We start from the raw sequence: 23358 nt of genomic DNA on the forward strand, positions 1-23358 counted from the left end.
AGAGGGACTTTACCTAACAAGTGCAATCAGTATAACCTGGCTTATTGTACCCTCAATGAATCCCCAACAATTAAAAAAAAAGAAAAATTTCTGTTGGAAAAATTAGTATTCTAGAGTAGCTCTTGTGTTTAATTTGTATCTTATAAAGTAATGACAATAAAACTCCACACCAAAATGTTAAATAGGAAAATTGAATAAATCCTTACCTGTAATCTGCCTTTTTTGGATTAAGATGTTTCAGAGAAAATAGTCACTGTGTCTTAAGGAGGCATGCTATGTAGATTTGGTGTCTCCAGCTAAGGACAGAACAAGTAAACGAGTTGTGAGAATGATGCATTGCTGTCTTTTGGTTCATATTTAGATGCAACATATGTTTTTGTTCTTCTATCACCTCTCGTAAGAGACATGCTTTTGGGCTTCATTCCAGGTACGAGGTCATCAAAAAGTAGTATAAGCCAGTAAGGTTTGTTTCCTTGGGGAAGGGAAGAAAGATAATTTTATTTGAGCACAAGGCTCCTGTGGGCAAAATTGTTTTAAAGTTGGGGTGGAGGTAGATTGGATTGGCCTTTAGCAATTTTTCATTATGCAGTGGGAAGACGAGCCAGTGTTGAAGAGCCAGATTTTAAAACTCCTCTCTAGCCCTTCACTTTTCCCCTGGGTTGTGTTCAGTTCAACTATGCCCGTGGGGTCACCCTCTGAAATATAGACATTTAGCGTGGGAACGGAACCACTCTGTACACAAATAGCACAAATTATAGCAGAGAAACTGCAGATGGTAATCTAAAGTGTGTCTTAAAGGCACAGCTTGAAAGTGGTAATGCTGGTCACATGGGGAACCTAGCCTGTTGGGATGCTGTGGCTAGGAAGAACTCTTTCTGTGTGGTAGTACTGGTGATGTCTTCCTGGGGATGCTCTGAGAGTGAATTTTATGTTCTAAATATGAGTTCACAAAAACTTTTGACCCACATGTACACTTAGTAATCAAAGGTGTGTTCCTGGCTGTTTACTTATAGCAACAAATAACTAAAATTCAGATCTGTCTTTCCTGTTTAGGGATTGGCACATCTTCACATTCACCATGTGATCCACCGGGATATCAAGGGCCAGAACGTATTGCTGACTGAGAATGCAGAGGTGAAACTTGGTATGTTGTGGAGGCGCAGCATAATCTCATATGTGGTACTTGGCCCTGGTGCAAACCAGCAACACTTTCTGCTCTGGTTGTGTTAAGCCAAATGTTCAAGTCTACTACCCATGTTTTCTATTTTGGTTCTACTTAAGAATATGGGAATGGGGCTTAGCCTGGCTCCCACCTCCCTTCTCTCCTGCTTCTCCCATTCTTCTCCCCTCTGCTCTGTCCTCTGTACAATAGCCAGACTAATATTTAAATCACACCACTTTCCTGCCTAAAGACTCTTAGTGGCTTCCTATTTTACTTGGAATAAAGTATATTCCTTACCCTGTAGGTCTGGTCCCTGCTACTTTTCTCATCTCATTTTGTTACCTTCTTTGCTTCTTCCTCAAGCACTGTCACTTTATGAACTTCTTGGAACTCATCTCAGGGTCTTTACACATACCATTCTGTCATTGGCAGTATTTGACCACAGCTTGAAGTCACAATTTTTTCTTCATCTCCAGGAGTCTTTTTCTGACCCTCTGTTTGTTTCCTTCATAATACAGGATACATAATACAACAATTTAGTATTGTTCACATTTATAAATATATGGTTATTTGTTTATTTGTGTTTTTGTCTCCTTTATCAGAATTTAAATTCTGGAAATGGAGCAACTGGAATTTTTTATTCACCGGTGTATTCTTAATCTGGTACTTAGCATTATAGGAGTGTCCAACCTGTGACCTGAGGGCCACGTGCTGATTTTGTGAGACCTTTTTTTGTTTGTCTATGGTGTCAGATATCACAAAAGGTATGCACAGAGCTTTCATTTATTTTTTTGCTAATCAGTGTTCATGTGTGTTTATATTTAATGTGTGTTCTAAGACCACTCTTTATTTTTCCAATGTATGGCAGAGAATAAAAAAAGGTTGGATACCCCTGCATGTGTGACTTCATTGTAGTAGGTAGATTTCTGCAGCCCATTATGTATTCCTGAAGATGATTTTATAATGGTTCTTTGTATTTCTTATTTCCTTTAGCTGGACCTGAACTTGTTCTCATTCTACTTTTATATAATGGGTCTGTGAAAGTTTTAAACAGCATTAATTTTTCTTCCACTAAGGCATCACAAGAAAAAATTCTTAATATTAATATCGATCTAATCCATTTTAGTTTCAAAAATTATGGTCACTGTAGGTGTATTTTAAACATAAAATCATTACCATTGCTTTTCTTGCATAGTGCCTGCACTTAGTGGTCTTCTGTGGAAGAATAGTCTGCCCACTTAGAAACTCCCCTCAAAGATAGGAAGGAGGCGCTTGAGTTATTCTCATCTCCAACCCCTCAGCCCTGGCCCATGAGAGTCCCTGAGGAATCAGGGTCGGTTGCCCTTGCCTTCCAAATTGCTGTGAAGCGTGCATAGGCTTTCTGAACTGACTGTGTGACTGGTGTATCTCTCTCAAGAGGAGGATTCAGCAAATGAGTCCACACCCTTGCTCAGCATGTCTTGTTTCCCAAGCATGTCTTGTACACAGAAGTTGAATCTGCAACTCACGTAAATCATTTCAACACTTCAAAGCCCCTTTTGCAGAAAGTCCCCATCTTTGCGCATTCCTGCTAAGGCAGTGGCACTATGGATAGTGGTGATGTTGGCAGGTACTGATGGGCAAAGATTCCATTAGATTGTGGACTGTCTGCCAGCTACTTCCCATTCATCTTAAACTTTAGACTATAGACTACCATCATTTTAAAATCAGATGGAACGTAAAAATCACTCTGAAAAATCACTCTGTGATTTAGCTTGGTTCTCTTTATTTAATGCAGTACTATGTTCCGTCAAAGAAAACCTTTGTGGATGTCTTCTCTTTATATGGTTTTTAGTTCCAGTAAGAGGCTTAGTACAGTGGGCTTTTGTCCGTGGGAGACATATTCTCTGAAAGCACTGAAGATTGTGGTTCATTCAAAAGGCCCTCTGCTGGTGTCTGTTGGGGAAGCTCAGGAAGGCCACTAGGTCCTGGCCTACCAGGAGCTTCCATTCTAGTAGAAGGTCTTGCAGTCTTGGTGGCTTGGCTCCATAAAGGACACTAATTTCTGATGCTGCCTGCCTTGAGAATTACATGTTCATGAAGCATTCTGTTTCAGTTGACTACAAAGATACCTTCTCCTTTTACATTACATCTTGTTTGTTAATTGCATTCCACTTTACCTTCCTTTCTCTTCCTCCTGCAGTCGATTTTGGTGTGAGTGCACAGCTGGACAGGACGGTAGGGCGGAGAAATACATTCATAGGCACTCCCTACTGGATGGCTCCCGAGGTCATTGCCTGTGATGAGAACCCAGATGCCACCTATGACTACAGGGTGAGAGGCACCTGCTCTGTGGGCCTTTGCTGGGCCACTGACATTCCTGAGGGATGAGGGCTTTGCTTACAAATTGTACACGCCTCATCTCTGCCTGCTCTTGCCATGAATAAGTCATGGCTACACTACTGCATGTACAAATATCCCAGGAAAGTGTTTAGATGCTGTCTGTTTTGTCCATTTGTATCACCTATGTTCTCACTGAGAAATATACTGGTTTCAAGATAATTTGGAGCACTTTCTTGTGCCTAGAACTTTCATCATGAATGAGCGAATAAAACAGACAAAAAGACCTGCCCCTCATATAACTTGTAGTTGAGGAGGGAATAAAGTTTAAATCAAATGTTTGTGCCCCTGTTTGCCACCCTTTTTAAACTTCACGAATGTATTAGAATCAAATATTTATTCCTTTTAAAATATTGTTAATATGTAGAAATAACTTCATTTATGCAAAATTTTAGAGATGTTAAAGAGCTTTATAGTTTTGATTGAGTTTGCAGATGTATTTAAGTTATTAGAGTGACCTCTAGGGTCTTGAATCAGTAATGCACTTTTTTGATTTAGGTGTAAAATCCATGTTTGAAAATCAGACACAGGTTGACTATATATACAAAAACTATTAAAAACAAAAACCTTAATTAAATGAGCCAGAGTGGTTAATGTATCTGTTAATGATTTTCAAAATTGAGTTCATGTCTTAATAGTCTCCAATGTATTTTAGTATTTATTATAAATACCCAATTAGGCTTAATGTAAGCTTACCATTAAAAGGAATTTTTATTTTATTTTTAATATGTTGAAGTATTTTAAAATAGATTACAGACTTTATGACTTTCTACTATTTGCTATGTTGTTAAATATCTCTAAAATTGAAGACATTTCCAACCTCCCCCAAATTCCATTATACCTATAGAAAAAGAAGTTATTTTTAACTTCTTAACATACCCAGCTGGTTTGTCCAAATCAGTGTCTAGTATAGGAAAAAATACCATTAGGTTGCTTGGCTTTTGAGTGTCTTTTAATCTAGATTACCACCTTCCCATCCCTTCTATGAAATTATGACTTGCTGAAGAGGATGGACCTGTTGTAAAAGGTCCTGTGCTCTGTATTTGTCTGATTACTTCTTTGTAATGTCATTTAGCCTGTTTCCTCTAAATGGAAAGGTTCAATTACTACCAAGGAAAACCTTCTTAGAAGGTCATCTCACAGGAGATAAGGGGTACTTTGCCTGCCTCACACCAGGGGACCTACAAAACCAGGGGACCTACAAAACCACGTGCCCCACCCCTGCTGCTCCTTAGAGCAGTTCCTGGGTTGAGGAGGCAAACCCCTTTGTACACCTGCAGTATAGACAACTTCTTAGAAATAAGGGAAGAATTCATAGCCTTACCTATCCTTATTCTTGTATTCAAGCATATTTGTTTAAACTTTTAAAGATACTTATTAGGTTATGTAGAAAACTCTTAAGCTGAAAAACTTCAGCTAATTTCTTGGTTAGGATAACATACAAACAAAAGTATACTAATGACAATAACTATATCTGCTTTTTAAAAATCCTTTTTGGACTTAAAGGAAATATTCACTGATAAGACTTTCTTTCATCAGCCAATATTTATTATAGAGTGTCTATCAGATACAAAAGCGAATAAAACAGACAAAAATGCCTGTCTTCATATAACTTATGTAGTGAATAAAGTTGAAATCAGATTTTAAATTTAATATCTCAGGGGGATCAGAAAGAGAAAATTACATGCAGAGAAAGACTTTATTTGGTTGAAGGTGGAGAATAACGCTCAACAGCATGTTTTAAATTAGTAGACTATGATAGATTTTCTGATTCCAGTTGTGAACATTTTGTAAGGATTGCTCTCTGGCCTTTAAACTTTTACATCCTGGAATTAAGTTTGAGATATTAATGTAAAACATAAAAACAAGCATAAATCTTGGCGAGGAGTCTTAAGTGATTGAGTGCTTATAAGGAAATGGAGAAACATACCAAATAGTAAACTGACAATTCACCAGCAGCTAGAGACAGGCTTTTTTATTTTTATTTTTCCTTCTTGAGACAGAGTCTCACCTTATTGCCCTCAGTAGAGTGCCATGGCATCATAGCTCACAGCAACCTCCAACTCCTGGGCTTAGGTGATTCTCTTGCCTCAGCGTTCCAAGTAGCTGGGACTATAGGCACCCGCCACAACGCCCAGCTGATTTTTGTTGCATTTTGGCCGGGGCTGGGTTTGAACCCGCCACCCTACGTATATGGGGCTTGCACCCTACCCACTGAGCCACAGGCACCACCCATACAGACAGGCTTTTAAATGGACCATCTCTAGTTTGTTTGTAAATGTGGGTCGTTTTAATTAATATATAAATTTTATCTTTATTTTGTCATTTATTCATGTTTATACAAATCTGTTTGTGCTTTTAATTTCCTGGTGCATTTTCTTCTGGCTTTTATAGCAAAGAAAGTTTTTATTTTACTTGCGGAAATAGTCAGAAATGTAAGTTAATGGCTTCATAGCAAATGTGATATCTATAACGTACTGTTTTATTTTTGCAGAGTGACCTTTGGTCTTGTGGCATTACAGCCATTGAGATGGCAGAAGGTGCTCCCCGTAAGTAACTTTCTATCCTTTTCAGCCTAGCCCCAAGACTTCAAAAGGAACAGCTTCATGGATAAAGCCATTTCTGATGAGCCATTTAGATGAAGGAATTATAATACAGTAAAGTTTTAGATGTAAAAGGAATTCTTGGCCAATGCTATTTCTCTTGGAGATCCCTAGAGATCTTATAGGCTACATTTTCCTTTTAAGTTGTATTCACATGTGTGGCCTGAAATTACACTGATATCATGCAATAATATTTTTTCTTTCTACGATTTAAATGTATTCACTGAAATTGGTTCTAATACATGACATTTTAGTAGTACTTAAGTTTTGACTGTACAAATGGAGGCATAACCTTTTCTCTATAGAAAATTTTTTTGCTTATGACCTGTGGAATTTTGTATGAGTGTTTCTTCTTTGGATTAAATCCATGAAAACTTGATAAAATTGATTTTTGATCAGGGACAGAGTAGAAATGTAGAGAACAGAGGAAAAAGCTAGCATTTTCTGCTGGTCTTTTTAAAAAAAGATGTACGCTAAGAATGTGTAACTGCCTCATACAGAGTTGCTGCTGAAATAAATATTTGTTGAATGAATGAAAAACATTTATTGACAACCAAAATTTAGTTTGGAATACAGAAATGTGTGTCTGCCTTGAACCTGAACATTCCCTCATGTAGCCCTATACAGAATGAGACAGGGTTGTATTGCTTGATCCTCTCTCTCAGCTTTCATTCACAATGGGAGTAGTATTGCCTGCTTCCCCACCTCCCATTTCCCGGGTGCCCTGTAATATGCTCTTGAAGGTAAAGAAATATGAAAATGCACATTGCCTCTGGTGACATCTTAGTGCTTATGACAGGAGAACAAATAGTAATTGCACAGAATTAATCCATTTTACACTTACAATTTTGCTTTTTGTATTAGCTATCACAACAAATAGTTAACATTTCTGCAGGGCCTAGCTGTGCTTATTCTGTTCTAGGCATTTGTGCGTAGGCCTTTGCAAGCTACATATTACTTAATCCATGCAACAGCCCTATGAAAATACAATCATTTTCATTGTAATCTTACAGATGTTTTAAAAACTTAAGCATTAATTCCTTTAAGACTTTGAATTATGAAAACTTCCAGTATCTATTTGGGGTTGTATGTTCCTCTTTTTGCCCTTTTTCTTCTGTTTTGCTATTTTTAAATGAGAAATTCAAGGTATGCCCTAACGTTTAAAATAACTAGACTGCATGATATGAAGCATATTGGTCAGGTGGTGGGCCAGATCATTTGATGTTGATGTTGTAAGCGAGACCTACAAATCATTAATGAGTTGAGTAAGTGCAATGCTGACACGACCATCTCCTCTCCCCAGCTCTCTGTGACATGCATCCAATGAGAGCACTGTTTCTCATTCCCAGAAACCCTCCTCCCCGGCTGAAGTCAAAAAAATGGTAAGCTATATATGATTTTTGTTGTTGTTGTTCCTTTCCTTTAAAAAAAAGAAAAAAGTTTCTTTTTAGTTTTACTTTCCTCTGAGACAAAATTCTGGCTCTTCTAATTCTGAAGATCACAAGAACCAGTGCCCTAAAACAATTAAAGATGCACTAATTTTTTTAATGAAATTTTTTCTTGATAAACTCTCTTTGAATTACAGTGGTGACAAGTATTATACACCATAACATGGTTAAAGAAGGAAGTTCTATTTTAATATTTAAACATTCTTTTAATTGTAATATGTTTCTAAACATCTTTCCATTAAAAAAGCAAAGCTGTGTTGACTTGTAATTCCTCAAGTGAAATAGTATTTTCAAATTAATGGGGAGCTTTTACTATAATTATTTTTTAAAAATTTGAACTTAGACATATCCTTTTTTATTCCAGAAGAGCACGTTAGCAGGATGTTCCTGTCTCCTTGAGTCACACCTTACCATCTTCTTGTAACTTACGCATTTGTTGAACAAAATACTGGTTCACGTGGAGAGAGAGGATGGCCACCTTTACTGAGGAAAGCTTTTAGAATCCCAGCACTGTGTGAATGTGCTGTTGGGGTTGGCTTAAAAATCAGTCTACTCAATTCCTCCTGAACTGGTTTCCTGGGTCCTTTGCTGTTAGTTTTTGTCCCTACACAATCTCATTCATGGGTCTCTTTTCCTTTCTTTTTCTGTTCCTCTTTCTCTTTTCTTGGGCTTATCTTATTGTTGCTCACCTATGGTTTATTTATTTTTTATTCTTTTTGAAACCATTCTCAGTAGTTTTTAAAGAAATGCTATCTCTTCTTAAGTTTCTCTTTCTTTCTTTTCTTTCTTCCTGTCTCTGTCTTTCTCCTTCCTTCCTTCCTTCCTTCCTTTCCTTCCTTCCTTTCCTTTTCTTTCTTTCTTTCTTGTCTGTCTGTCTGTTTCTTTCTTGACAGAGTCTGGGCTGGAGTGCAGTGGTGTTGTCAGAGCTCACTGCAACCCTAAACTCCTGGGCTTAAGTGATCCTTCTGCCTCAGCCCTCAGCCTCCCAGGTAGCTGGAACCACAGTTGCACACCACCACATTTTTATGTTTTTGTAGTGACAAGACTCAATATGTTACTCAGATTGGTCTTGAATTCCTGACCTCAAGAAATCCTTCTGCCTTGGCTTCCCAAAGTGCTGGGATTACAGGCATACCTGGCCGTCCAGTTTCTTAACTCTTCTGAGATGGGCAGAAGATCTCAATGCTAAGCTTTCCATTCTGGATTTTAGGCTTTTAGCTGTTTCTGTCTGCTCTTTTTTTTTTTGGTTGTTCACCTTCCGGTGTTTTGCAGTTTCTTTTTCCCTTTTATAGACTTGCATACGCATGCATTTTCCTTCATGCTTTCCCCTGTTCCTTGCTGTCCCTGCCCTCAAATTTTTAACATTCTTTCTTCACCTTTTTTTGCTAGCAGGATTTTTCCCTTTTTTATATACTAACTTTAGCCACATTTGATTCCAGATAACTGAGGTTGTCTAATTCTGTTCACCCATGTTTAAAGGGATTCTTACTGTCACACAGTTGCAAAGATTCTGGCCCCAGTTGTTCTCCTTGTTAAGACACGATAGCTCTGGATACCCATGGGTCGTTCCCCCTAGGGAAACCAGCTGGGCATAGTGGATATCACCCGGAAGTAGGCTAAGGGGCTAAAGTAACTCATTATCTCTAGCTCATGGTAAACTAAGCATTAATTCCTTTTCCCCTTTCTTTTTCTCTATTTGATTTTGTTGACATAAGTCTTTATTGGTCTTTAAAGTTGAAGAGATGCCACTTCATTTTATATCACCGTTCTTACGTTACCCAAATACGCTAAAGCGATGAAATGATTATAGACAATAACATCCTTCCTTTGTGATTGCTGTCCTCTAACTGCTAGATGTAAATCTCTGCTGCTGTTTTTGGAGAAGCAGCCTTCAAAAGATGATCCATGTCATTTCTTCCAATAGAATCTGATCAATGATTTTAAAGAATATACTATAGGTCATTGATTCCCAAATGTTAGTCTCTTGACACAGTACATAGTAGTCCCTTTGGACTCTTTTAATTTAGGGTTCTAGCCCCCAAATTTCTAGTCTGGATAGTGACTCAGGTATTTGTATTTTTAAAGAACTCCCTTAGATGATTTTGTGGGCATTGGAGTTTAGGACTCTCTGTGTCAGAGCATTTCACTATTTCATGTTTCATGTTTCCACATTAAACACAGAATATAGTAATAGCTTCTTCAAATGACTTTGGTCTTCTGTGAGCTACCCTGACGTATTTTTCCATTCTTTTCTATTTTTCATGTTAACCTCAGAAAGTGATTCTTCTTCTTTTGACACTTTTCTACCTTTGTTCATGTTATTTTTCACTCTGGAATGCTGTCTTTTCTCTTCCACCCTATAAATATCAAATACTCTACTTTATCTTGATACCCAACTCACTGTAATAGTTGTGGGTTTTTCCCCCCTCTGTAATTTGATTATTCTTCTGCTGTTGTGTACCTAAATTTCCTCTGCTCTACTTCCAATATGTATTTCTTACAGAGCCAAACATAGACAAATGCAAATAGTTGATAACATAAATATTTATTGAATTAAGAAAAATAGTGGTTTTTTGTTTGTTTGTTTTATTTTTATTAAATCATAGCTGTGTACATTAGTATGATCATGGGGCACCATACACTTGGTTCATAGATCGTTTGACACATTTTCATCACACTAGTTAACATAGCTTTCGTAGCATTTTCTTAGTTATTTTGCTAAGACCTTTACATTCCACATTTACTAGGATTCACATATACCCTTGTAAGATGCACCACAGGTGTAATCCCATTAATCCCCCTCTCTCCACCTACCTCCCCCCTCCCTCCCCTCCCTTTCCCCCTTCTCCCTATTCTTAGGTTGTAACTGGGTTATAGCTTTCACGTGAAGGTCCTACATTAGTTTCATAATAAGGGTGAGTACATTGGGTACTTTTTCTTCCATTCTTGAGACACTTTACTAAGAAGAATATGTTCCAGCTCCATCCATGTAAACATGAAAGAGGTAAAGTCTCCATCTTTTTTTAAGGCTGCATAATATTCCATGGTGTACATATACCACAATTTATTAATCCATTCATGGATCGATGGGCACTTGGGCTTTTTCCATGACTTAGCAATTATGAATAGGGCTGCAATAAATATTCTGATACAAATATCTTTGTTATGGTGTGATTTTTGGTCTTCTGGGTATATGCCCAGTAGAAGGATTACAGGATTGAATGGCAGATCTATTTTTAGATCTCTAAGTGTTCTCCATATCTCTTTCCAAAAGGAATGTATTAATTTGCATTCCCACCAGCAGTGCAAAAGTGTTCCCTTTTCTCCACATCCACGCCAACATCTCTGGTCTTGGGATTTTGTGATATAGGCTAGTCTCACTGGAGTTAGATGATATCTCAAAGTAGTTTTGATTTGCATTTCTCTGATGATTAAAGATGATTAGCATTTTTCTTTTTTTTATTTTATTTTTATGTTATTTTATTTTTTTTGATGAGCATTTTTTCATATGTCTGAAGGCCGTGAGCCTGTCTTCTTCAGAGAAGTTTCTCTTCAAGTCCCTTGCCCAGCCTGCGATGGGATCCCTTGTTCTTTTCTTGCTAATGCGTTTGAGTTCTCTGTGGATTCTGGTTATTAAACCTTTGTCGGAGACATAACCTGCAAATATTTTCTCCCATTCTGAGGGCTGTTTGCTTGCTTTACTTACTCGTGTTCTTGGCTGTGCAGAAGCTTTTTAGTTTGATCAAGTCCCAATAGTGTATTTTTGAAGCAGCTTCAATTGCCCGGGGGGTCCTTCTCAAAAAACTCGCCCAACCCAATTTCTTTAAGGGTTTTCCCTACACTCTCTTCTAGTATTTTTTATAGTTTCATGTCTTAGGTTTAAATCTTTAATCCAGTGAGAGTCTATCTTGGTTAATGGTGAGAGGTGTGGGTCCAGTTTCAGTCTTCTACAGGTTGCCAGCCAGTTCACCCAGCACCATTTGTTAAATAGGGAATCTTTTCCCCACTGAATGTTTTTAATTGGCTTGTCAAAGATTAAATAACGGTAATTAGCTGGATTCATCTCTTGGTTCTCTATTGTGTTCCAGACATTTACTTCTCTGTTTTTGTGCCAGTACCATCCTGTTTTGATCACTGTCGATTTGTAGTATAGTCTGAGGTCTGGTAGCGTGATGCCTCCTGCTTTGTTTTTATTTTTGAGTAATGTCTTGGCTATTCAAGGTTTTCTTTCTGATAAATAGAAGTGTTAATGGGAATATAAGACAACAGAAATGACTGAACCAATTTTACGAATACCATTTTAAAAGACTGAATAACTCATTCATTCAACAAAAATTTATTACGTACCTATTGTGGTGTGCCATACTTAGTGTTGAGCATTGCTGGTAGAATAAAAAATAGATACTAATTCTTGACTTGTAGGGGGCACAGAAACATAACATAAAGTGCACAGTTCATTAAAAGTCTGTTAAAACTGATAACCCTTGGTTACGCCTGTAGCTCAGTGGTTAGGGTGCCAGCCACATATACCAGGACTGGCAGGTTCAAACCTGGCCTGGAACTGCTAAACAACAATGATACCTACAACAAAAACATAGCTGGGGATTGTGGCGGGCACCTGTGGTCCCAGCTACTTGGGAGGCTGAGGCAAGAGAATCACTTAAGCCCAAGAGTTTGAGGTTGCTGTGAGCTATGACTCCACAGCACTCTATCTTGGGCTATTATGGTAAGACACTGTCTCAAAACAACAACAACAAAACTGATAACCCTAGGAGAAAGACTCTAACTTGGAGCATGAACCCCAGAAGAAAGATTCTAACTTAGGGCATTGTACAGGGCAGAATGTTGCCAGTAGTTTTGTCAAACTGATGATTCCTGAGATGAGTCTCACAAGATAGGATGAGAAGTGTCTCAACCTGGACTAGGACTGAGGTCGTCATGAACTAGGCTTGGAGAAACAAGCAAGAGTGAAAGTGTCTAGTATGGCAAATGTAGGCGACAAACTCATTGGCCCCCCAAATACTAAAATTTCTACATTGTATGTTAAACATTAAGACCTGATATGTCAGCCAGTTTGAAACTTGGATTGAAATGTCAAATTAACAGGTTTGAGAGTCCCATCATTTAATCATGGATTTAGCTCCTTTTGTCATCCCCAATACCTGTCCTTTTTTTTTTTTTTTAAGATACCAGGCATATTTTCTCTCTGTCTGCCCTCATTTCACCAGAGACTTCCCTCTTCATCCTCTCTTGTGATTAAGTGATTAAAAAACAATTTTAATTTAAATCTGGCTTTCTTCATAGCTCCCTGTTTGTGGTGTGTAAACAGCAGACAGTGAAGTGCTTAATCTGTGCTAGATTTAATGCTCCCAATCCCCAGGTCCTGAGTTCCTTTCTATGTTCCACATGTTAATTCTGTGCATTTGTAGAATGTTCACAGTGAATTCTGAAGCTATCTTTAAGTTATTGATACTTTGGAGCTTTTTACTCTTTGTTGTAGAAATTTGATGTTTTTTTTTTTTCTTCTTTTTACAGGTCAAAGAAATTTTTTAGTTTTATAGAAGGGTGCCTGGTGAAGAACTACATGCAGCGGCCCTCCACAGAGCAGCTTTTAAAACATCCCTTTATAAGGGATCAACCAAATGAAAGGCAAGTTAGAATCCAGCTTAAGGATCATATAGATCGGACCAGAAAAAAGAGAGGAGAAAAAGGTATAAAACCTGTTTCTGTGTTCCTTCTTTTACATTTTTAATTTTAGGTTCTTCTCAGCTAGAACGTGTTGTTCTTTTCCCGGCTGTGAGTTTGTGCTCATGTGTCCAGGGCTGTGGGAGTTTGTCTCTGTCGTGCAGTTCAGGGATCAGGCCCAGAGTCCAGTGGCTCCTTGTTTTATTTCATCTTGGGTGTGTTCGTTGGGTACTTCACTTGGAGTTTATTGAGCCCCTGCTGTGAACATCAGCATCAGTATGTTCCTCAATGTCACTCTCCTGCTTGAGGAACTGCCTTCCTTCAACCTCATGGGCGTGTGGTTAGGCTTGGGCCACAGGTGTGCTCTTGTGCTAATTACTGAAGTTTCCGTTCTGTCCTTAGTATCCTTGTTTTATATCTTTACACAGACTGTACACACGTACCCCGAAGGCCTTCTTGTTTCCATTCCGTCTAGCAAGGTGCTGTTCGAGCTCCATTAGCATCTTTTCTCAGCCACCTTCTCTGAGGCTGCTAGTTCTTGTTGCTTTTCTGTTTTGTGGATCCTCGCAGTAACTTTATAGAATAATATTTAGGTAACTGGCATCTTGGTAAGGAACTTTTTCCAGGCACTCAAATTTTAAGGCCAAAGTAGAAACAAAAAAGCAAGTTCAAGGCAGTGAAAGAGTTGATCAGCGTCATTGTGGAGGCCAATATTGAACTTTTTGCATGTTCATTTGAGTCTTACACAACTTAAGTATATTCATAGTAATCATCATTGCTCCAAATAACTTCTCCTCTCTGATTTATTGTCATAACTAAGCTTTGTATATTTATGCATTCGTTATGAACCAAAATAAATATTGAAGCAAGACTTTTTCCTCTTAACTCTTAGTTGACATGGTAGTCCTATTTTTGTAAATAAATTATTTGCATATTGGATCATTTTCCCATTACTTTACTTAGTGTAGCTAACATTCATGGGACACTTGCTGTGTGCCAAGCATCTGCTAAATACTTAGCCTGGGTCAGCTCACACATTCCTCAGTATTTGTATTTTGCAGATGGAAGCAGCAAAGTATCTTCCCTCGTTCAATCTTCAAGTCATAGTGACCTCTTTATTTCTCTGGATTCTTCTTACAAATACCCTTAACTCTCATCTATAATTAGTATTAATAGTTTGTAGTATAAAATTTTAGACATAGCAAAGTACCTATTTAAAGGATTCCAAAGATTATTTAGGTTAGAATTTCCCTTAGAAATTAGCATATATCTGCCTGCTATGACTACATATCTTTTAAAATCTGTGTATATCTAAATGTCTGTTAAAATTATATAGCTTTTGATTGTCTTTCACAGAAAAGAAATAATATCATACGTATACACTGATAGATTTGTCCTGAATTATGTGTGCTAGGCTCATTTTTCTTACCAGGAAACTGATTTTCATCTTCTGTATCTCTTAAAAAAAATTAAAATGTATTTTTTGTCAGTAGACTTTGTTTTTTAAATCTGTTCTGCCTGCTCTCTGGACTTAAATCGCTGCCTTTTAAGTTAGATACTGACATTAAGTGAGGGGACCGATAAAATTGTCCGTTACTTTTGGGAAAATAGTATAAAACCTGTAGAAATGAGTTACTCATGTTGAAACTTTTGTTTGAAGTTTGGTCTAAGTAGAACAATTTTTTTTTTCTTTTGGTATTTAACCAGAGTCAATGCAGATGTAGAACAGTTTTTGTTGCATTCTTCTTAGTTTTCGCCTGGTTTTTCCTGTTGGTATTTCTGGTAATATTTTAGTTTGTTGTTGTTTGTTTGTTTCTTTGTTTCTTGCTATAGTTACCTACTTAATGCTTCACTTTTTGTCCATCCATTAGACTTTTCTTTCTGCTGTACTCTCTCTGGTTCCCCCAATTGCTAAAAATAATCTAATAAATTCTCTGGTTTGTCATAGTGTCAGCTGTTACATCTCTCTCTCTTTTGAATTGTGGCATCAAAATAGACTTATATGAATTTGCTGGTGTTCTTGGGCTGCTTTTCCTGTATGCCGTGGACTCTGGAGCCCCTCTCATAATCCTGCATCCCCTCAGCAGTGCATCCTCTTAAAAGATTATCTTGAATGTTCCAGAATTGAGTGTTCTATGTTAGTCTAGCCCAGGGAATTGCCACTGATCAGTATTGGAATTTGCTGTGTCACCCTCCTCCCCAAGTTCTCCATATAAGTAGCTTTTTATACAAGAAACATTTTGTATATTTTTTGCTATAATGCTCTTGGAGGTGCTTGTCTGAACGGATAAGTGTCAGGACTTGTGAACTGTCCCATTTATCTTGTTCTTTTCTTCACAGATGAAACTGAGTATGAGTACAGTGGGAGTGAGGAGGAAGAGGAGGAAGTGCCTGAACAGGAAGGAGAGCCAAGGTAACCACAGAACCACTGTCTAGCATCCTGCTTGTTGAAGAGATCTAACTTCTGCCAGGATGTCAGAAGACTCCTGCGTAGTAGAAGGCATCTTAAACTACTTTGAAAGTGCCTTACTGCCCTACTATCTCCCATTCCTCTCTATTCTCTGATAGATTCCTATAAATGTTTTTCTTCTTTAGATCCTCTTACCCAGTGGTTCTTTACCAAGGATTGCATTGTGTCACCTCCCCGTGTCACTTACAAGGGTTGGAGGCTGGGTGGGGGAGGTTGCCCTGGCAGTTTTTTGTTCCAGGAGGCACATATGGTAATGGTTTTCTAGTGTGTAGTAGAAGATTCCTACATAAAGAACAGGTCTGCCAAGGGGCCCAGCAGGACCTCTGTTGGAGAACTGTAGTTCCCCCGCCCCCATACTTTTTTTTGTTTTTGCTCTTTCCACAAAAGTGGTTATCAGCATTTGATTTCGCTCATTTGAGTATGTTTTCTTGAATCCATTTTATGTTGTGTGTTTTAGTTCATCTGTACCTTCTCAGGGTATAGCAAAGCAGAAGCTTGAGGAGTTCAAACTGATAGCTTAAACCTCCTAACAACTGATTAATCAGAAAATAAAGGATTTTTGGATTTTACTAATGGGATTGCCTGTCAGGTGTTCATGCAGCAGCTGCATGTGGCTGATCAATGGAACAAAAGAATGCTGAGAGGGGTGTTGAGAGGCCTGTGGGGAGCCACTTGCCAGAGAATGGGGGTTTGAAGAAAGAGAATTTGGTAAAGAAACTCCATAGTATCTTTTTCTTCTTAGAGATTTTAATCCATTCTAGACTAAAAATTTTATAGGAATTTGAACTAATTTCATGAGTAATATAATTACAGTAGAACCTTCCTGCGCTGACCATCTCCTTATATTGACCTAATCTTCACAGACTGGACATGCACCACATGTCCTTATCAGTACAGGAAGCCTAGTTCCTTATGTTGATCACCTCTGTATGTTATAGTCCCTGGGGTGGTTAACTTACAGAGGATCTCCTGTATTTTTGAAAAAGAACTTGATAAAATGAAAGAGGCGATTTAAAGAGATTTGTTTGCCCTGTTATTCCAACTGGTGTGGAAGTGGAGAAGTAACTCTTAGTAGGGAGATCAGCTAGGAGGGATGCTGTTTAAGCAATCTGTCCAATGGCTAATTCATGGGACCCACTTGAGCCCAGCTGCTGACTCTAGCAAAGTAGGCTGGAGAAGTACATGACCAGGCGTGGTGGTTGACCAGATGAGGATGAAGAAACAGTAAGTACTCTGAAAAGTGCTCTGATGTTTCTGTTTACTATAGGAAAATAAGGTGGGTAGAGAAGAACTAGTGAAGTAAACAAAGGTGATTTCTTTTGTTTTATAGAGTATAAATTGTTGTGAGAATCATAAATAGTAATGTCTTATTAAGCAACATCTAGGATAGAATTTTTATTCACTAAATAAATAAAAGAAGACACGTGACTATTGATTGTGGACACAGCCATTTCTATGGATATATTAGTTGCCTCCCTGGCCTCGGAGGAGCTCAGAATGGATGTAGAAGGGGATGCTGGTGCTGCTGTCGCACTTACAGGACAGCATGCTGTGAACTTGCCCTGAGACCCCTGCTTCTTCCTGCAGTTCCATTGTTAATGTGCCTGGTGAGTCTACTCTTCGTCGGGATTTCCTGAGGCTGCAGCAGGAGAACAAGGAACGTTCTGAGGCTCTTCGGAGACAACAGTTACTGCAGGAGCAACAGCTCCGGGAGCAGGAGGAATATAAAAGGCAACTGCTAGCAGAGAGACAGAAACGGATCGAGCAGCAGAAAGAACAGAGGCGGCGGCTGGAAGAGGTAGAAAAAAGGAAATAACCCAAGTTGGTCATTGCTTTTTCTGTATTCACATTGGTAGCCAGACACTCAAAAGAATACTCGCTTCAGCCTCTTGAGGTAATACTTAACCGCCTGGCATAGCTATTCATGTAACTTCTGAAGGAAAGCTTACGCTCTGTCCTGGCAGGCCTTCACATTCCTTGAGGCCTTAGAAATGTTTTCCTTCCTTGTAAAAACTTTAAGGCCCTGCCCCGCAGTTGCTTGTCAACATACTGTGTTATATGCAGAGCAGGCGTCCCGAAGATGGCATCAGACCAGTTTTGTGACGTCTGTTTCCATTGTGGTTAAGTTGGCTTGTTCAGGCGTGACCTGATTTCTTTTTTACTCTTGGCCTCTAGGTCTCAATTTGTGTGCACAGACTTTTCTGAAACTTCAGACTATTTTTTTTTTTTTTTTATTAAATCATAGCTGTGTACATTAATGCGATCATGGGGCACCATACACTGGTTTTATAGACGGTTTGACACATTTTCATCACTCTGGTTACCATAGCCTTCCTGACATTTTCTAAGTTATTGTATTAAGACATTTACATTCTACGTTTACTAAGTTTCACATATACCCTTGTAAGATGCACCGAAACTTCAGACTATTAAAATGAAAAACTTTTTTCTCTAAATGCCTTAACTTGAGGTAGACATAAGAGTAAAGGGATGCAGAATACACAGTTTTAATGTGGGATTAGTTATGTCCTGTGGTGGGGAAGTATATTTTGTACTACCTGCTCATTTAACTCATAAATGTTGTTAATGTTGATAATGTGGTTACCTACAGCTTTTTCATTTTTAATTTACAGAAATATATTATTTCCCTATACAATCATGGGTCACTTAATGACGGGGATACATTCTGAGAAATGCATCGTTAGGCGATTTCATCTTTGTGTGAACATCATAGAGTGTACTTACACAGAGCTAGATGGTACAGCCTGCTATGTACCTGGGCTACATGGTATGGCCTTTTGATCCTAGGCTACAGACCTGTACCTGTTACTATAATGAATACTGTAAGCAATTGTAACACAATGGTAAGTATTTGTGTATCAGAACATAGGAAAGGTACAGTAAACACATGGTTTGGTTAATATAATCTTAGGGGACTGCTGTCATATATGCAGTCTCTTGTCATGTGGTGCATGACTATTTCACCTGGGGGTCTTAATTTTCTTTTTCTTTCTCTTTCTTTTTTTTTTTGAGACAGAGTCTCACTATGTTGCCCTTGGTAGAGTGCCTTGGTGTCACAGCAACCTCAAACTCTTGGGCTTAAGCAATTCTCTTACCTCAGCCTCCCAAGCAGCCAGTACTACCTGCGCCCGCCACAACACCCAGCTATTTTCTGTTGCATTTGTCATTGTTGTTCAGCTGGCCTGGGCAGGGCTTGACCCCTCCAGCCTCGGTGTATGTGGCCAGTGCTATAACCACTGTGCTACAGGCGCCGAGCCTATGTAACTCTTTTAGTAGTTTGTTTTCAAACTCATTTGCAATATTTTTGTTACATTTCTTCTCAGTGTTCTTTGAACAAGACAGAAACCCTGAATGGATTCAGAGATTTGTTCAAGTTGCATATTGATCATTCATACTTAACAACATTAGAATGCTTGAGTTTTGAGGCTCTGGCTATTTCTAGTTGTTTCTTTATGTGGTGTTTTCCATTGTTCTTCTTGATCCTGGGCTGTACTTTCCTTAAGCAAGTGGCACAGGTTACTTTGGTGGTTTATAACTTGAAGTGCCAAGGACCAGATCAAGTTAGGGATCATTTGTCACATAGGCCTTGGGAATGACTTTCAGGCCATCAGTGGCAGGCTGAGTACCTGCTTCCTCTCTGTGCAGTAGGCACAGAGAACTATCAGGTGAAACCGTGGCTCAAGGTAGAGAACTGAAATTTGAAAGTAATTTTGTTTTATTAGCTAAATAGATGCTAGTAAATTAGGTATGTTTTCTCAAACAAGAATTTTGTACTTTACATGTTTCAGTTATCCCTTTTCATTTCAGGTTTTCATTGTAAATTCAGATTTGGATTACCTCTGTGAGCCTCTTTTTTAAATTAGATTAGGAAAATACCGATATGGGAAATGTTTACATGAATAGAATCCACTGCTTTGGAATCTTGGCCGATCTAACTCTTTGTTATTAGCCTGGGTAATTAAGTTTTGTTTACACTCCAGGTCTCAGAATGATAATTTGGGAATGTAGTCATTCCTTGGTATCCATGGGGAATTGGTTCCAGGACCTCCCATGGATACCAGAATCTAAGGATGCTCAAGTTTGTTATAATAAAATGTCCTAGTATTTGCACATAACTTGTGTACAGCCTCTTATATATATGCTACATAACATGTCTGTCAATAGGGGACCACACATACTATGGTGGTCCCTTAATATTTTAAAGGAGCTGAAAATCTCTATCCCTGGTGATGTCATAGCTGTCATAGTGTGGTAGCTCAAGGCATTACATAACGGTGGTGGTGCTGCCGTAAACAAGCTGCCTGTGCTGCCCATTGTATAAAAATAATACGACTACTTAGGGTACATGATGTTTGATGATGATAATAAACAGCTGTGTTACTGGTTTATTTACTGTGCTGTAATACTTTTAATTGCTATTTCAGAGTGTACTCCTTTACTTACTAAAAAAAAAAAATACTGACTATACAATAGCTTCAGGCAGGAGGTATCCAGAAGAAGGCCTTGTTATTCTAGGTGACAACAGATACGTGCCTGTTAATTCCCCCTAAAGACCTCCCATTAGGACCAGATGTGCAGGTGGAAGACAGTGATATGATGGTGGTGACCTGTGTGGCCTACGCGTATATGTGTGTTTGTGTCTTAGTTTTTAATAAAAAAGTTTAAATAGGAAAAAGCTTACAGAATAAAGATGTAAAAAATATTTTTTGTACAGCTATACTGTATAGATAGCTAGATGTTATTACAAAGAGTCAAAAAGTTAAAAAGTTTATAAAGTAAGAATGTTACAGAAGGCTAATTTATGGTTGAAGAAAGAAAAAGATGGTTCACAAGTTTAGTGTAGCCTGAGTGTCCAGTGAAAGTCTGTAGTAGCGCACAGTACCATCCTGGGCCTTCACATTGACTCTCCGACTCACCGTGATGAGTACTCAGTATAGGTGTACTATTCTTTATCTTTGTTACTATATTTTACTCAACTTTTCTGTGTTTAGACATGTTTAGATACGTGACTACTTACCACTGTGTTATAGTTGCCAACAGTATTCAGTACAGTCCCAGGCTGTACAGATTTTAGCCTAGGAGCAATAGACTGTACCAGATAGCCCGGGTGTGTGGCAGGCTGTTCTGCCTACGTCTGTGTAAGTGCACTTTAGCGTGCTCACACAATGAAGTTGCCTCAGGATGCATTTCCCAGAACATATCCTCGTCGTTAAGCAACAAACACGTGACTGTACTTAAAGCATCTTTAGATTCTTTATAATACCCAATATACTGTAAAGTCATTGTAAACAGTTCCACTGTATTGTTTAGGGGATAAGGACAAGGAAAATATGGACATGTTCAATATAAAATCAGTTTTTTCCCCTATTTTCTATTGATGGTTGGTTGAGTCCGTGGATGCAGAACCCACAGATACAGAGGGCCAGTTGTATGTGAGCCATACATGATTTATGGCCCTTTTATTGGCATTAAGCATTTAGTCAGAACTGTTTGAGTCGGAGGATAGTCAGAGATGATTTTGTGAACAAAGTAGGTACAAATGGTTAGCCTCACCCATAAGATAAGCAACAGTTAAAACTGAAAGGAGACAACTTTCTGTCAGTAGACTGACAAAAAAAAAAAAAAATGATGCAAACGTCGCGGCTCTGGGGAAACAAAGTACAGATTTTCTTTCCTTTGTAACTACCACAAAACCAGGCCCACGGGGTGGTGCTTGAGTCCTTTGTTTGTGAAAAGCATTCGTGTGTGTGTGTGTGTGTGTGTGTGTGTGTACACTCGTACCCCCCCTTCTTCCCTGGGGCTAAGTCTGCAGCTGCTAGTATGTCCCTCCTTTGCCTCTTTGCTTCCTCCTGCTGGCTTCCTGTGTGCACTTGGTATCTTTTAGAAGTCTTTGCAGATATTTTGCAGTCTGCCTCCCAGTTCTGCTTAGAGTGCTGTCACTTTATCCCAGCGGCTGCGAGCTCTTCTCCCCCCGCCTCATGATTTGGTGTCCATTACTCACTCACTCCTGCTCTCAGGACATTCTCACGCTTGATTAGCATGTTCTCCTTGTGCTTTTTATATGTTTAATAAAAATGTCAGACCCGATAGTGTCCTGGAGAAAACCTGATAGTAATCTAAATCTGTCTAAGGTTATATTTGTCAGTATATTTAGAGTATTATTTTTAACTTGCCACATATTTAACTGTGTTTCCCATCTCTAGTCTATACTTCATTTTGACTTCATAGAGACTGTCAGATTATTGGTAAAAATACTATACATTGGTCTGGGATTTGTTTTGTTACTCTAGTAAATATTAAAAAAAGAAAATTTCCTAGGGAAGATTTGTTTTTATTCCACATCGTAACAGTAGGAATTTCTTTTTTAATAACTGTTCATTGATCTAATTTTTAGTTTAGGTAAAAGTCAAAATCAGTCCTTTTTTTTTTTTTTTTTTGCAGTTTTTGGGCAGGGCCCGATTTGAACCTGCCCCCTCTGGTATATGGGGCTAGCGCCCTACTCCTTTGAGCCACAGGTGCTGCCCCTCAAAATCAGTCTTTTGATCTCACATTTCCAGAACGTATTTTTTTCTTAGGAAAAGAAAATTCCTGGTTGCTTGCCAAGTCTTACCTTTGGTGAGAAGAGGACCATCATTTTTCTCTGGAGACTTTGAATGTTTGCCATTTAAGTCAGTAGTAAAAAAACAAAACAAAAACCAATGATCCAGAAGTTGAGACTGTGGGGAAACAAAGTATAGATATTCGCCATTTGAGTCAAATGAAGAACTTGAATCAGCTATAAACCACTTTTTCTGCTGCTGGTACACTGTTGACAGAATATTCAAGATCCTGTCTCAGAATCTTTCTGTGGGCACTTTACTTAAAAAATACTCTCCTGTTTTGATCATCTTTCCTTTCAAAGTTTTTAACCCTAGAGTCTCAGTTGTCACTTTGTGATTTTGGAGAATCTGCTCCTTCCAAGTGAGGAACAATTGTTAGTGTGAGACCTAGCAGTTCTGTTTGCCTTTTTTCCACCAGAGAATACACAGTAGCATTCATCTTTGTTACTTCCACAAATCCCAAAGTGATGTGTGCAGATCCCAAAGTTAAATTTTAGAGGGCTGGTAAAAGTAGGAGAGGTTAAAAACAAAGGAAAGCAAGAGTGAAAAAAGTTTCTGTGTGAAGTGGGATTAGTACTGATGTTGGATTATAACACTGAGAAAACATACACATTTCTCAGTAGCAAAAAACTAATAAACTGTGCCATGTGTTGGTATATTTCTCCCCTCTGAGATCTTGGAAGAAAAGACAGTGAATTCCCTTACGCATGGACTATCCAGCAGTTTCCATGCATGTTAAAGGAATAATCAGCATCATCATCCCTCCTAAGGCCTTTATTTGTAAATCATCTATTATCAGGAGTACATGTTAGCACTGTGCTACCCTTTTTTTTTTTTTACAGTTTCAGCTTTAGTATATACAGTAATCCTAGCATCCAGGCATGCCACTGCTTCTGCAGCTAAGACCTTGCCTTCCGTTAAGTTGGGGCTTCAGGGTCCCTTGAGGTCAGGAGTTGGTGACCAGCCTGAGCAAGAGCAAGACTGTCTCTAC

General features: G+C 38.5%; 1 protein-coding gene across 32 annotated transcripts in view; it reads left to right on the forward strand.

Moving 5' to 3' along the window:
* The window catches only part of MAP4K4 (mitogen-activated protein kinase kinase kinase kinase 4), a 209587-nt gene that overhangs the window by 144289 nt on the left and 41940 nt on the right, over positions 1-23358 (forward strand). For all 32 annotated transcript variants that reach the window (XM_053587160.1, XM_053587162.1, XM_053587169.1 and 29 more), the window contains exons 6-12: positions 1054-1144; positions 3345-3475; positions 6036-6090; positions 7448-7526; positions 13128-13303; positions 15618-15690; positions 17335-17545. In XM_053587160.1, coding sequence (XP_053443135.1) covers positions 1054-1144; positions 3345-3475; positions 6036-6090; positions 7448-7526; positions 13128-13303; positions 15618-15690; positions 17335-17545 — 816 coding nt within the window. The remainder of the gene's footprint in view (positions 1-1053; positions 1145-3344; positions 3476-6035; positions 6091-7447; positions 7527-13127; positions 13304-15617; positions 15691-17334; positions 17546-23358) is intronic.

The sequence above is a fragment of the Nycticebus coucang genome, chromosome 4, assembly GCF_027406575.1.
Source record: "Nycticebus coucang isolate mNycCou1 chromosome 4, mNycCou1.pri, whole genome shotgun sequence".
In the NCBI taxonomy this organism is placed as follows: Eukaryota; Metazoa; Chordata; class Mammalia; order Primates; family Lorisidae; genus Nycticebus; species Nycticebus coucang.